The following is a 15,386-nucleotide window of genomic DNA, read 5'->3' as shown; positions in this document are numbered from 1 at the left end:
AGCCGGGCTGGGGGAGCGAGCAGAGGATCAGGGCAGGCCAGCTGGCCCCGTCCACCAGGCCCCACGCCCGCGGCCCCAGCCCCCTGCCCGGGCTCCTGCCACCTGCTGGGCAGGAAGGATCATCAGTCAAAGGGTAGTTCTCCGTGTAGACATTTAGAAACTCAACTCGACTTCCTAAGCACAGTGGGGGGGGGGGGGCAGGGGGAGAAGGGGGCAGAGAAGGGCATCCAAGCCCATGAGTGGCGTCGCTCTGAGCACGTGCCAACACGCACTGTCCCGGGCAGGGGCCTGGGGTGCCCCGAGACCCCGGGGAAAGGAGGCCCTGCCTGGGGGTCCGGCCGCGAGGGTGCCCGGCCCCGCGGGCTCAGTGTGTGCGAGTGTGCTCGTGGGAGTGTGCGCGGACGGCGGGCGTGCAGCAGTCGCCGGGCGTTCAGTGCATCGCGGGGCGGGAGGCGCTGGCGTGACCTTCCCAGGGTCTGTGGCGGGCACGGCTCCCGCCTGGGGGCTCGGATGGGCACATTCACACGGCGGGGCGGGGGGCAGCTCTCCGGCCACTCAGCTGCACTGTCACAGCTGGCACAGCACCAGGGGGTCACCACAGCCTGTCGGGGCCCTCGGGAGGGCGAGGGGCGCCCCAGCCCCAGCAGCAGCAGCCCGAGTCAGCGCCCCGAGCTCACTGGCCAGCGCTGCGTCGCTTCTGGCCCCCCGAGACGGGGGCCGCCGGGAAGCCAGGCCCTTCTGCAGCAGCCGCGCTCTCCCTCCTATGCAGCAAGGGCCTCTGGGAGCACGGGGAGCAGGGCGAGCAGCAGGAGGCTGCCCAGGAGCAGCCGGGGGGCCGGGGCCAGCCCCGCAGCGGCCGCCCGGCCGGGGGGCTCCCGCGTCCTCTCGTACAGGTGCAGCTTGTCCTTGTCCGAGTGGAGCATTTTGACGTCCTCCAGGGCGTAGTAGGCGGCCAGCGTGAAGTTCACGTCGCCCGTGGTGAGCAGGTCGAAGACGCAGGCCTGGTAGTACAGGTCCTCCACGGGCAGCCGCTCCTTGCACTTGGCCACGGCCGTCTCGTACGGGAAGGTGTCGGGGGCCGCGGGCGCCGGGCTGGCCGCCTGGGGCCTGCGGGCGCCCGGGCCCTCGGGGGCGCGGAAGGCCTGGAAGTCTATCTGCTGGTTGAGGGGGCAGCCGCGCAGGCAGAGGTAGAGGCCCTGGCTGTCCCGGTCCTCCACCGCGTGCACCACCTCCTCCGGCATGCGCACGGCGAACGTCAGGTAGCGGCCCACCTGGCGCACCACGATGGTGGTGCCGATGTACTTGGCCTGGATCTCCACGTGCTGGCCCGACACCTTCTCCGTGATCCTCAGGCTGTTGGCCCCGTGCTTGTCCCCGCCGTTCTTGGAGCCGTCGGCAAAGGCGGCCGGGAGCTCGTCCATCTCGGCCTGGTACACCTTCTGGTCCACGCACTCCTGGAAGTTCTTGAAGATGATGGTGAGCTGCAGGGAAGCGGGCAGAGAGAGGGGTGAGGCGGGGCGGGGACGGCAGGGGGGAAGGCCCAGCCCCAGGCTCATGACGCTCTAGGATGGGACGCGAGGAGCCCCTAGGCCGCCCCAGATTGTCCCTTCCGCACTTTGGCCTAGTTCAGCACCACCTGCACTATTAATATTTTTCTTTAAAACAACTTATTCTTTTTACGTTAAAAAATGGACTTAGGCCCTAGCGGGTTCGGCTCAGTGGATAGAGCGTCAGTTTGAGGACGGAGGGTCCCAGGTTTGATTCCTGGTCAGGGCACATGCCCAGGTTGCAGGCTCGATCCCCAGTCGGGGGGGGGGGGGGGCGTGCAGGAGGCAGCCGATCAATGATTCTTATCATTGATGTTTCTCTCTCCCTTCTTCTCTGAAACCAATAATATATATATATATATATATATATATAATTGACTTAGAATAGGAACTTTAGATGATGACTCTAGAAAAACCCCCAGCTCATTAACTATATAGAAAGATGAACCATAAAAAGAAAAGCATAGCTAATTAAACACAAAAGGTCATTATCGGCTGTAATTGGCTGAATAATGGCCCCCAAGATGTCGGCCTCCTCCCTGCAGCCTGTGAATGTGACCTGCTGTGGCCAAGCGCTTGGCAGAGGGATTAGGTTAAGGATTCAGAGATGGAGGTATTATCCTGGATGCCCTACATCAGTGGTCGGCAAACTCATTAGTCTACAGAGCCAAATATCAACAGGACAACGATTGAAATTTCTTTGGAGAGCCACATTTTTTAAACTTAAACTTCTTCTAACGCCACTTCTTCAAAATAGACTCGCCCAGGCCGAGGTGTTTTGTGGAAGAGCCACACTCAAGGGGCCAAAGAGCCATGTTTTGCCGACCATGGCCCTAGGTGAGCCCTAAACGCAATCCCAAGAATTCCCATGAGGTGGAATGAGAGGAGATTTGACAACAGAAAGGCTACGTTTCCACGGAGGCAGAGACTCGAGTGATGTGGCCACAAGCCGAGGGATGCTGGCAGCCACCGAGGCTGGAAGAGACAATGAACGAATTGTCCTCTGGAGCCTCCAGAAAGACTGTCCTGCTGACACCTCGATGTTAGCCCTCTGAGACGCGTCCCTGACTTCTCGACTCGGAACCATAAGAGAACCAAGGTCTGTTAGAACCACTTATTCCGTGGTGTTTGTTACAGCAGCAAGAGAAAATGGATAGGGTCCACGGCCGTCTAATACCATCTCTCCCTCGGCCAGTGGACGGACCTCCAGCAGAATTCCTGAGAAGGCTCTGCCAGCCACGGCCGCACTAACAGCAGGTGGCAGAGAAGGGGCTGCAGCTGAAGAAAGGATGAGGGGTGACCTCCACCTCGGCAGGAGGACGCTAGCAGAGGCCGTGTGGGCTGCCTGAGGGGTCCCTGAGCCCGGCCTTGGAGGGGGCAGGAGGCAGAGGGGGAAGAGGAAGCGGCAGGTGTGCAAAACGAAGACGCGGTCTCCAGGCTGAATGTGAAACCCTGGCCAGGCCTGTAGCCAGGAGGCCCATTTCCACTAGAGCCTGCATTGGGGGGCAGGGCTGGGCCGAGCCCCCGATGGGCTGTCAGTCACCGTCCTCCCGAGAACCAGGGACACGGGCACCCTCGCCGCATCAGTGTCCCGGGCACCACGTCTATCACTCCTAGTCCCGCGTGGCACTGCAGGGGAGGGTGACATGACCTCCGATTTCTAGACCAGGGAACGTGGGCTCAGAGAGGTAAAGCGGCTTGCCCAAGGTCACACAGCCAGCAAGCAGCACAGCTGGGGCTGGACTCTTAGTTTCCAGCCCCTGTGTTTCTTGGGCCGGAAGCCCAGGGGGTGGGGGGCCCGGGAGAAGGATGGGTGACAAACAGCCGGGGGAGTGAGTGTGGGTCCCCTGCTCCCCACCCCCCATCCTGGCAGCGATGTCTGGCTCTTCCCCTCTACTCCTAACTAGGAGGCCTGTGTGGGCTGGAGACACAGCCGCTCTCGCTCCTGCGCCCGGGGTCAGCTGGCGCCCCCAAGGCCGATGCCGTCTCCCGTGCGCTGTGGGTGCCGTGGGACGATAAAGGGGGTCCCCGCCTCTCCATCCTGCTTCGAGCCCTCCTCATCGAACCTACATCCCTGGCCTATAAAAGCGGCGACGTCATAGGGTTCCCCCTCCTGCAGCTCCCCTCTCCCCGTCCAGGGCTCCTGCCCCGCTGGGAGGCCGCCTGCAGGGGGCCCGGCGGTGGGCCAGCCCGGGTGGTCCGGGCAGTGGGTGGTCCTGCCACTGGAGGATGGGGCTCGGGTGAGGGACTCTGGGGTCCCGGCCTCGTGTGCGGGGCCACACAGACACTGGGGGCGGGGCCGCCTTCCCAGTGCCACCGTCTCCCCGAACAGGAAAGGCTGGTTCTCTCTAACCGCCATCCGCGGAGACGGGCTCCTGGAAGGCTGACAGGCCGCCTGACTCCTCTTGGCACCTGTGCCAGGCCTCAACCACAAGTAACAGCATGACGGGGGCCTGCTGAAAGCCGGGCGGCGCGCGGCCAACAGGGCCCGGGCGGGCTGCCGCTCCTGCCTTCGCTGCCCCCCCTTCCGAGAGGGGCCTGGGCCCTCCCCACCGCGCTGGGTACGGGGCAGAGCCCGGCTTCACCCACATCTGCTTATGTAGCGCCAACGACATGCCAGGCCTGGCACCAGGGCTGAGACAGCCCGAGGCCCGTCCTCACGGAGGTCACATTTGGGGGGTCGCAGACCAGGCAGACAGATTATGCCGAGAGACAGAATGGTAAGTGCGACGGGGAACCAGCGACGGGGAGAGGGGATGATGGGAGGCAGAGACCCAAGATCCTCTGCTCCGCGAGCCTCAGTTTGCTCACCTGTAAAATGGGTGCTGCTAGCACCGCTGGGAAGAGAGGCATGGGAGGCACGCCCATGGGGCGGGAAGCTGGCTAAAACAGCCCAGATCCTGCTTATTCACAAGAACAGAGGATGGCCCGGCTGGATGATGCCATCACCATGGGAACGAGCCAGGGCCCTGGACCGAGGCGTCACGTGGAGGGCAGGCAGGAGGGGCGTGGGGTCACGTGAACAGGCGAGTCAGGCAGGGGGCTCCTGCCGGCCTGGAAAGCCCCCGGTGCCCCTCAGCCTGGCGATGGAAGCCCCCTGGCTTCGTGTCTTCCCTCCTGCAGGTTCCGGGCCACCCCCGCCTCGGCCTGGCTCTGCGGCTGCCCTCTCCCGGCCTAGGGCGGAGGGGGGGGCGGCGCGCTCAGGGCACGGACTCGCAGGCCTTCCCCGGTGCCCTGCTCAGAGCCCCCCACATCCTGCTACCCCAGCTCCATCTCCGTTATCAGCCTGGAAGCTGGGGGAGCAGGGCACCCCAGCACAGAGGCTGACACAAAAGATGCTCGGTAGACGTTTGCCGAGTCAGTGAGTGACCCGCACACACCTGCAATGGGAGGCCCCTGAGGAGAGGCAGGGCAGGCCCCGGGCGCTGGACCCAGCCACGATGCCCCCCCCCCACCTGTGACCACAGGCCCCGGTCTGCCTGACACCCGGGACTGTGGCACCCGCGCTGACCCTGTCACTGCTGCGCCTCCAGCAGGGCTGTGTGCCTCCTGCTGAGGGGACACAAAGCCGCTGAGCGCTCAGCCGGCTGCAAAGATCAAGGTGGCCCTCGTCACAGCAGAGGGGGCTGGGGGGCCAGCTCTGCGTCAGGGCCCCGTGTCCTTCTGGAACCTGCTAGAGGAGGGAGGCACTCCCAGCGTGTGCCCTGCAGCGAGCGAGCCTGCACCAGGGCTGCCACTGGGAAACGGCCGTCACGTGACTGACGGGGCACAAGCACGAATGATGAACCCATTTGGGGCTTGGACAGCACGGCTGGGCTCAGGGCCCAGAGTCAGCGGAGAGCTGAGGGCGGTGTCCGGGGCCCAGGCCACCTCCCCGCCTGCAGACTCCTGTTGCATGTGGCCTAACAGCTCTCGCTCCACCGCGTCACCCCGTCACGGGGCAGCTGACATTCCTCCCTGGCTCTGGGATCGCCTTCGGTGCTTCTACCCCTGGGTTAGGAGGGGACCCGGAGGCTGGGCCCCTCCCGGAGCGGGTGTGCTGCTGGATTTAGAAGCTGCAGCCGCAGGCTCCCAGCATGCCTTCCTCTTGGCTCTCGGGTGGGAGGTGTGTAGGTAAAGGGGCTGCAGAGAAGGCGGGGGGGGGGGGCTTGACGTGGGCCCCCTTCGGTCCGCGGAGGGCTGGGAGGGGGACAGGGCAGAGCGCGCGCCGGCCACAACTCTGCCGCCACTTCAAGGCCGGGCGCCAAGGCCTGTGAGGGCCTCCGTGGGGCAAAGGCCCGCTTGTTTCCTGCCCAGCGGCTGGTCTCAGAAGGAGGCCCCTGAGGGCACGCGAGGGCCGCTGGCACGGAGGGAAGTGGCGGGAATGTTCCCGCTGCCGGTCACCTCGCTGTCCTCCGGGACACAGAGGGACAGGAAGGAACGGGGGCCGGGGCAGCCTGGCGCCCTTGTGGGTCAGCCTGGCGCCCTTGCAACATGTTCTTGCTCGGAAAACAGACCCACTGCCAACCTGGGAACCCCAGGGGCCCGGGTGGACCCGGCTCTGAGGAGGCAGGCGTGTCCCCATCACCTGCACCGCGCCCGCCAGCCACGGGACACCCTCCAGCGGTGAGGGCGGGAGGTCAACCTGCGGTGGACGGGGCTGTCCCACTGCCTGGGCCACGGGTGTGCACACGTGAGCACACACACACACGCCGGTGCACACACGCACACTACAGAAACCAGGTCCCCTCCCACATTTACCCTTACCGCGGACGGTGCGTTAGGTGCGCCAGCTTATGCCCAATGAAACAAACCATATACGTCTCTTCGTGCTTGATGGCTCCTGACCCCAGACAGCTGATCTCACAAACCCCGAGTGGTGGTGGCCAGCGTTTTGAGAAACCCCGCACTCTAGGCAACATTAAGAATCTCTAGAACCTTCCTTTTAAGCAGGCGTCCTCAAACTACGGCCCGCGGGCCACATGCGGGTGTTTTTGCCGTTTTGTTTTTTTACTTCAAAATAAGATAAGTGCAGTGTGCATAGGAATTTGTTCATAGTTTTTTTTTTAAACTATAGTCCGGCCCTCCCACGGTCTGAGGGACAGTGAACTGGCCCCCTGTTTAAAAAGTCTGAGGACCCCTGCCTTTAAGTAATCTGCTCATTTACTAAAAATAACGAGAACACGGTGGGTGCAGGGGGCGTCTGGGTGGGCAGGGGGCCGAGTCTGGGCCCCCCTGTCAGCAGGGCCTGGGCGATGGGGCCCCACAGGCCGCCCAGCCCCGGCCCCGGCCCCGGCCCCGGCCCCGGCCCCAGCCCCGGCCTTACCTTGCTGGTGGCCGTGGCAGCCGAGCCGGGCAGCACAGGAGTGTTGGTGACCTGGACGTTCAGGTAGTTATTGTCGATGAGCGGCCAGGCCCCCTGCACCTTGCAGGTCTGGAAGCGGTCGGTGAAGGTCCTGAGGTGCGGGTCCCCAAAGAGGCCGCAGTGCGTGTAGTTGGGGGCGGCCGCGTGCTTGTGGAAGCTGCGCTCGTAGTGGCAGACCTCGGGGCTGTCGGAGCGCTCCTGGCTGTCCCCGGGGGGCGGCAGCGTGCGCAGGCGCGGCTGCGACGTGGGGCCATCCCTGGAGCAGTTGTGCTGGCTCATGAGGTCCTCGATGCCATGGACCGCCGAGTGGTAGGCCAGGTCGCCCCGGCAGGTGCGGGCCGTGCGCCGCGTGCACAGGGCGTAGGTGCGCAGGGCCGCGCAGAACTCGGGCGCGTCGTCCGCGGCCGGGGAGTGGCCGCCCGCCGTGGCGCTCCAGAACTCAGAGTTGCACTTGAGGATCTTGCACGGGGAGGCGGCTGCGGGGGAAGCAAGGGACACGCCGTCAGGGTGGGTGCACGCACGCACGCACCGGGACGCCCCATCCGAGCCGGCACCACCCACCACCCACTCTGCAAACGCGCACCCACCCAGATGGTGAAAAAACCACCCGCAAGCAGCAGTCAAGTGCGGGGCCAGCGCTTCTCGCTTCTGGTCCAAATCCTTCCGCGCGGCTCGAAACAACCCCAAGCGGCCAGGCACGCAGACCCTCCAGCTGCGAGGGCCCCTCCCCCAGCCCCCAGCCCTGGGGAGGAATGAATGGTCAGTGTTTCCGGCCAGCGGGGCCGTAGGCGCAGGCAGGCCACCCCTGGGCCTTTGGCATCCGTTTACATCTTTCCAGCCATCTCCCAAGAATCTGGCAAAAGCGGCAGGCATTTGGCAGGGAAGTGAGCCCCAAGGTTCAATACGTGCCCCAAGCTTAGCTGCTGTGTGACCTCCTGCAAATTACTTAACCTCTCTGTGCCTCATTAGACCCATCTGGGAAGGAGTAAGAGTCTCTAGCCTGTGAGGTTGCCATAGGTGTTAAAGGACTTAGAAAGGCAGCAGCATTTAGCTGAAGGCCAGTGCATGTTGGCTAGTCAGCCCCGGTCACGGAGGGCCTGGTTCTGGTCACCTCGTGGGCGGAGCGCCGTGCCCCTCCATCCTGCTCCGGAGAGCAGACTAGGAAGCACCTGGGAGGGATACCTGGATACGCCTCAATGTGGGGTGTGTTTGCCTGTTTGAGTCGCTCACAAGCTTTGGGTGACAGCTAGCTCCAAGCGGCCGTGCCTCAGAACCAGGGCTTTACCACACCCGACTTCCCGGGTGTCCCAGCTGCTTAAAGCCTTCGGCTCTGCCCACCTTCCTGGGAGTTTAAGAGGAAGCCCCAAACCTTTCCAGACGGAGAAGCTGTAGATCAGGGTGCGGGGGGGGGGGGGGGGGGTGTGAGATGGCTTGCAAGAGGCCACCGAGAGTGAATCAGGGACTGGACTTGAGGGCTCCTGTTCCCCTCTGCCACCTCTTCAGGCCCGTCTGCCTGGAGTGGACATGCACGGGGCTGTCCCTTCCTGGGGGCCTGGGGGGAGGGCGTCAGGGATGTCAGGGCTGGACAGTCCCCGTGGTGGTGAGATGAGGGCCCCCCGACCCCCAGGGAGCCATCCTGCCGCTCCATGCCCACTGCACTAAATCACGGGCCAGAGGCCTCCCCAGGTCAGGGCCCGGAATGTAACCCGGCCCGGCATCAAAAGGAAAAGCTCTCAGCTGTGGCGTCACCTGCCACGGAGACCCCAGAGGCGCTGGTTTTTATGTTCAGCATCTTTAATACAAAAGCGGGAGCCCCGGATTCCAGGCAGTAAAACCCTGGCCTTTGCTGATGTGAGTGTCCAAGGAGGGCAAAGTCTGAGAGCTGGAGAGAGATCCGATTGCACCGGGTGCGAGCGGGAGGAGGGCCACAGCTTTGCGGAGGGATCCACCCCGGTGCCTGGTGACAGAAGGCGGCCAGCTGTCTCACTCCGGCCTGGCTCCTGCAGGGGCCCCGTTCTGGCCTTTCTGCCACCTCTCAATGGACCGGGACAGCCAATAGGGGAAGAGCCAGGAAGGAAAGAATGGGTGGAAAATAAGACGTTTTCCTGAGCTTCATTTCTTTCTTTTCTTTTTAAAAAAATAATTGTATTGATTTCAGAGAGGAAGAGAGAGGGGGAGAGGGAGAGCAACATCAATGATGAGAGAGAATCATGGATCGGCTGCCTCCTGCACGCCCCACACTGGGGATCGAGCCTGCAACCCAGGCATGCGCCCTGACTGGGACTCGAACCGTGACCTCCTGGTTCGTAGGTCGGCGCTCAATCACTGAGCCACGCCGGCCGGGCCATTTCTCTTTGCCTATTTATCTTTACTACTGAAAGTATTACAGATGCTCCCCCTTCTTCGTCCCCCCCACTGGCCCCTCCGCCATCTCGGCCACTGTGTCCTGGGGCAGGGACGCTCTTGGAGCCTCTGCTCACCCTCAGACCCAGGGCTGCACCCCAGACGCCCGGGAAAATGCAGAGTCACCGCCCAGAAACGTACGCTCCTTTGGAGCCCATGATGCATGATGACCCAACCCCCCGAGACAGGACTGTCAGGATTAGCAACGGGGACAAGCAGAGGAGAATCCAGAGGCTGCAACGACCACGGGTGGGGCGCAGGCAGTGCCTATACGCAGGGCTCCCAGACTTGCTGGGGGTGCAGGGAACCCCTGGCAAGCGTCAGACCCGTTTTCTCTTGACGTGTGCAGTGAAGGCCACAGGTCCCTCCGCTGTGCCATCGACTTCAGCAAGAGCCTAAATGATCGCTCTGGGACCAACCTCCGTTGGCTTCTCGAGATGCGCCCCGAGTTTTAGAACCTGGGGCCAGAGGGCCGCCAGAGGTCACTGCTCTCCACCCTCAGACAGCCTCCTGGGCAGGAAACCTCCCCGCAGCACCCCTGCCTGGCGGACACCTGACCTCCGCTGGGCTGGCCCCTCCTGCCGGCCTCTCCAGCTGTGGACCCACATCTGCCTCCCAAGGACTTTCAGGGGCCTCCATCCTTCTGTAGAGCCGCCCAGAAGAGGCTCAAACGTTGCATCCTGTGTGTACTGAAGACGGCCCTCAGTTTCGCTGGCCACCTTCTCGGCCTCACCCCCTAGCCGCTCTGTGGGCCTGGCTGACCTGTCTCATCCACGGCACCCCGGCTCGGGGGCCACCTCCTGCCCTGAGTGCCCTCATTTTTGTCCTGGAATCCTTGGCCCCCACACGCCTCACTCCACGGCAGCCACATATGTAACATTTCTCAGCTGGGGGAGGTGGGCTCCAGACGGCCTCCCTCCTGGACGGAGACACAGCAGAGAGAGAACTCAGCCACACAGCTTGCCTGGCTTCATTCTTGTCCTTTAAATAGCAACCCAGCGCCTCTCACACGGAAAGAGGGAGGCAGGGAGCTGGGAGTCCCAGCTGCACGGATGAAAATATTTACGCGCCCGAACGGCATTAGCCGCTTTCAGAGACCTCCTTTGAACTGTTAATCAAGCCCAATCTTGGAGAAGAATAGCCTGATTATGACCGCCTTGTTTGCATGACAAAGGAGCCCAATAAAACTTATTTTGCTGCGCGCAGAGGGGGTGTGAGGGCCGGGCCCTGAGAACGGAGCCTTAGGAATGCGGTAAGCCGCTCCGCAGCCTGAACCCGGGAATAAAGACAATGCAATTTGCCACCAAGAAAAGCCCAATAGACCAATAAATTACCCGCGTGCAAGGGGATTAGATCAGGTTTCAGATGCCGAGCGGGAGGGGTGGGGTGAGCCGGGGAACAGAAAAACCTGCCTCTTCTTAAAGGGGTAAAGCCCGGTTTGAAGGCAAGCCCCATGGCCAAGCAGGCGGTGTCCAACTCTGGGGCGTGCATGGGAACGTGCACGACTTGCTGAAGGTTCTGGAAGCAGCTCTGTGCCGGGCACTGTGCTTCCTGCTGTTCCTGGACCAAGCCCCAGTGAGTGCCTGTGCTCAGGTAGAGTGAGCCACGGAAGCTTCCAGAATGCAGAGCAAACACGTCTCATCTGAGTACTAAGATGCAACAGAGATGGAAGAATGGAGGCTGGAGAGGGCATCGGGGAAGCGGCATTCCCATGAGGCCTGGAAGGGCAGCGGGATTTGACGGGTCCCAGGAACACAAGGGGCCAGACACAGCCGCGGCTGGCCAGACGCTAAGTGCTGGTTGGTGAGCGTGCAGCCGGGAGTTTGGGGCCAGACACAAGGGCCTTGAGTGCCAGCTGTGCCCCTGATAAAGCGAACGTCGGGCAGCTTCCCTCTGCTTCCCTCTGCTGCGTGGGGCTGGGGATCTGCAAAGCCCTTTTCTTGGGTCACCGGGCTCCCTGTTGGACTCCACCACCAGGGGGCACTAGACGGAAGAGGGAAGGCTGGAGGCGCACACTGGTGTACCTTCTGTCCCCAGGCTGTTTCTCTTTTTTCTTTTAAATATATTTTGGTTGATTTCAGAGAAGAAGAGAGAGGGAGAGGGAGAGAGAAACATCAATGATGAGAGAGAATCATGGATGGGCTGCCTCCTGCATGCCCCACACTGGGGATCGAGCCACAACCTGGGCATGTGCCCTGACCCAGAATTGAACTGTGACCTCCTGGTTCATAGGGCAACACTCAACCGCTGCGCCACGCTGGATGGGCCCCAGGCTGTTTCTAGTAACACCACTGGACAGTGGCCCTTGTCTCCCCTCCCCCATCACCTCCCCCCACCCCCCGCCCCCAAGCATCACTGGTGCCACTCAGAAGCACTGAGACACCAGCCAGGCACGGGGCCCTCCTCATGGACTGGGGCCCCCAAACCTCTTCCCTTTGTCCCCCAGCCCCAGGGGTGGAAACCACTTCCTGCCACTGTGTGCCGCAGTGACCCCTCTTGCCTTTCACTCCCCGACACCCCTCTGCCATCCCCTAGGTCAAGATCCCTCTGTGGACAGAGCCGTGTGGTTTTCATTCTCCTGACTGGACCCTGAGGCACCAGCCTGAGGACTTCCCACTAGATCCAGTTGATCGCGGCCCCCCTGCCCCCCCATAATTGCCAGTAAGGACAGGCACACTCAGAACACTATTTTGGGACACAGTGTAACTTAAGAGGCCATGGCTCCAATTGGGATGGCAGCAGGCGGAGCTTAGAGGAGAGCTCACTGCTCGGCCTCTGGGACTGCGTGCTGGAGTGGCCGTCCTGTGCCATGCCCCCCTATGCCATGTCCTGTCTTCACTGCCCACCCCCGGGGCAGCTCCTCTCTTTAGCAACAGGCCGGTGCGGGTCCTGAGGGTGGTCATGGGGACGGAGCACCAGCCAGGAGGGCCGACCTGCCTGCCGCAGCGTGACACCCAGCAGCAGCGGGAGCAAGGGCCATTCTGCACCCTCTCCTGTCCCGTAGCTCTGAATCTGGGAGGGGACGGCCCCCCGCGCCAGGGTCAGTATGTGGTCACCTCTGCCCTGGGCGGTGTTCTGGAGGCTCCTGGCTGGACAGATGCCCGGGGCTGCCTGTCTGCGTCCCCCTTGTAGGAATCCCACTCCGTCGCCCTGACGTAACGTGCAGGTGTTTGGCATCGGACACCGAGAGGAACACACCCAGGTGACGGCCTGGCTTTTTCACCAGCGACAGCAGCCGCCGCCTTACTGAACCTGCAAGCAGACAGAACTGGTCACCTTGCGAAAGGCAGTTCTCCCCAGTCCAGCCTACGACGGTCCCGGGGAATGACCGAGCCTGAGAGTCCACCCTGGAAGGCCCTGGGGACCTGCTGGCTCCTGCAGGCACTGGCCTAACGGAGAAAGAGCGAGGCCAGAGGAGTTTTCTCGGTGAGTTAGGAGGGGGGCGGAGGGGGGTTGGGGAGCTGGGGGTTAACTCCCTCCACACATGCCAAGTGTGGGCAGGGGTGGCTGCATGCCACACAGCGAGCTGAGGCAGCAGGCACTGCCCCCCCGGCCGCACCCAGCCAGGGCTGCTCTGCCCCAGCCTCCACACATGCCAAGTTGTTGCCAGAAACCACGCCGCCTGCCAAGGAAGAGGGCACACCTCCGCTTACACAGCGGACACCCTCCCCCAGCTCCCACTGCGGCCCCTCGGAGCCAGAGCCACGGCTAACAGGACTGCCAGCCAGGCAGCTGAGGGCTTCTCCGGGCAGGGGAGACCCGAGGTGGGCCAGGGCCAGGGCCAGGCACAGGATTCCATCCCACGCCATCCTGGCTTAGGGCGGAGAACTAAGCCAAGCTACCCGGGTTCCGCAGGAGGGTGGTTATGGGCAAAGACAGACATCCCTTCTCAGGCCTAATTGAAGCTTGCAGGTGAGCAATTTGGTCTTTCTGCTTGGAGGCGAGGCATAACCCTTTCCCCCCTTGAGTCTAGGACTAGCCCTCGAGATGCTAATTTTCCATCCTGGCTCTGCCTCCAGCAACGCTGGGCTCATCTGCTTGGCCACTCCAGGTCAACATTCATTTGAAGTGGCTTTTCTCCCTCACCACCATCCCGGGCAGGCCTTCCTCCTCCACCTTCCTCCTGCAGTGGGAGGGCAGACGCAGGCCAGCTGGGCACGTGCCCAGGGCGCGCGCACACCCACACCCACACCCACACCCACACACACACACATACACACACACCCGGGTGTGAGCCTGTGAGCCTGGGACACTCCGTAGCGGGGGGGGGGGGGGGAGCAATAATGGGCTCCTTCTACAGGGACCTGGGCGCAGAGGGATGGGTGGCTGTCCCAGGCGTCTGGGCATTCTGACTGCTCGGGCGAAATGGCGCGTGAAATGAATACATAAGCAAAACCCAGAGGACACAATCTGACTCGGGAAATGTGCACGGCGACAGCCCTGTCAACTGGCTTTCCCGGCCTGTGGCTGGGTGGCATCTTCTGCGGAACGCTGCTGAGCCAGGGGTGGAGAGGGAGCAGAGAGGAGCCTGGGAGGAGGCAAGATGGCCAGATCCCTGGGAAATGCGCTCTGAGAGAGAGAGAGAGATTCTCATCTCTCTGACCACACAGACACCCTTGAACGCTGCAGAGGGCTTGGTCTCCCAAGCCTTCGTTTCCCCACCGAGGACTAACATTTTAAAAATATATTTTTGTATTTATTTCAGAGAGGAAGGGAGAGGAAGAGAGAGAAACATCAATGACGAGAGAGAATCATCGATCAGCTGCCTCTTGCACGCCCATCCTCCCCGCCCCCTGCATGGGGATGGATCCTGTAACCAGGGCATGTGCCCTGACCGGGAATGGAACTGTGACCTCCTGGTTCATGGGTGGACGCTCAACCACTGAGCCCCACCAGCCGGGCGAGGACTAACATTTTAAAAACAGCTGCAGTCTAAGAGTAAAGGGGAGAATTCTTAGAGCAGCAATCTCCTGGCGCATCCGAACGGCCTGGAAGGCCCGTTCAAGCAGGGACAACAGGGTCCCACCCAGAGTGCCTGCTGCAGCGGTTCCGGCCTGGGCCCAGGACTCGGATTTCTAAGAAGTTCCCAGGGGAGACAGATGGGGCTGGCCCCGGGGGACCACACTTTGAGGGCCGCCACGCTGCACTACAGCATCCATATGTCGTTGTAGGAAACGCGCCAACATACCGACAACGTGTGCCTTGGATGGTTTCTCTGAGGAATCTGGTTTAAGAAGTCCCAATGGCTTCAAAGTTTCAGCCGCATCTATTACTTGTGTCTTGAAGAGGATGCTATTGGTGGAAGACGGTTCTAAGCAGTCTTTTCTGCCCTTGTCCCCCCTACCCCAGCTAGACCTGGCTCCTCTGCCATCCGTTAAAGGCACAGCGTCAGCCAAGCAGCCACCCTCACAGCCCACGGGGCACAACAGAGCCCCTTTCCCTTTACCTGACAGCAGATGCCAGCCTTGCTCAGAGGAGTCCGCGCCCCCCTCCCCGCCAGTGTCACTCAAGCCAGGGCACAGTGGGTGTGCCATCAACGCGGAACGAGGACATGTAAACAGTCTTAAATGACACAAGCCCTCTCAGTGTAGCAGCAGTCAAGGCATCTTTCTGCACGTAACTCCGTCCAATTTCATTTGCACCCCCCGGGGCTCACTCCTGGCGGCCATTCAAGCCGACGCGCATCGAACAAACCTGGGCTTTCAGTCCAGTCCACCTGTTTTCCGCGGGAGCGGCCGTGGCACCAGGGGTCCCCCCGCGTGTCCCCGGGCCTCACCCTTGGCCAGAGCTTTCTTTGCCCCTGTGACCTCCATCCTGCTCTCCCTCAGACCTGCAGGCCCTCTGCCAACGCACCAAAGCCCCTGAGGGCCCATCTCTGCTGGGGACAGGGCTCATTCCGTCTCTTCCTGGAGAAACTTGTCTTTCGACCCAGGTTTCTGGAGCACACAACTTTTCGGATTCCCGCCCCCCTCCGGGGCCTATTGAGTTTGGGGCCCTTGAAAGCTCTGATTTCAGTAAGGTGGGCAATTCTGCCTAAATGCAGCTGTCCGGGCCTCAAATTAGAAGCAACATTAGCCAGTTGGCGTGACAGT

At 62.2% G+C, this 15,386-nt stretch overlaps 1 protein-coding gene across 1 annotated transcript in view; it reads right to left on the bottom strand.

Moving 5' to 3' along the window:
- Positions 1–208: 208 nt before the first annotated feature.
- Positions 209–15,386, bottom strand: part of RGMA (repulsive guidance molecule BMP co-receptor a) — a 28,066-nt gene continuing 12,888 nt past the window's right edge. Inside the window, exons 3-4 of the mRNA XM_028132579.2 lie at positions 6,853–7,367; positions 209–1,481 (exon numbers count right to left, since the gene is read on the bottom strand). Coding sequence (XP_027988380.1) covers positions 762–1,481; positions 6,853–7,367 — 1,235 coding nt within the window. The 3' untranslated portion in view covers positions 209–761. The remainder of the gene's footprint in view (positions 1,482–6,852; positions 7,368–15,386) is intronic.

The sequence above is a fragment of the Eptesicus fuscus genome, chromosome 25 (genome assembly GCF_027574615.1).
Source record: "Eptesicus fuscus isolate TK198812 chromosome 25, DD_ASM_mEF_20220401, whole genome shotgun sequence".
NCBI lineage: Eukaryota > Metazoa > Chordata > Mammalia > Chiroptera > Vespertilionidae > Eptesicus > Eptesicus fuscus.
Note: the sequence above shows the minus strand (reverse complement) of the source record. Positions and strands in the feature narration are given on the sequence as shown.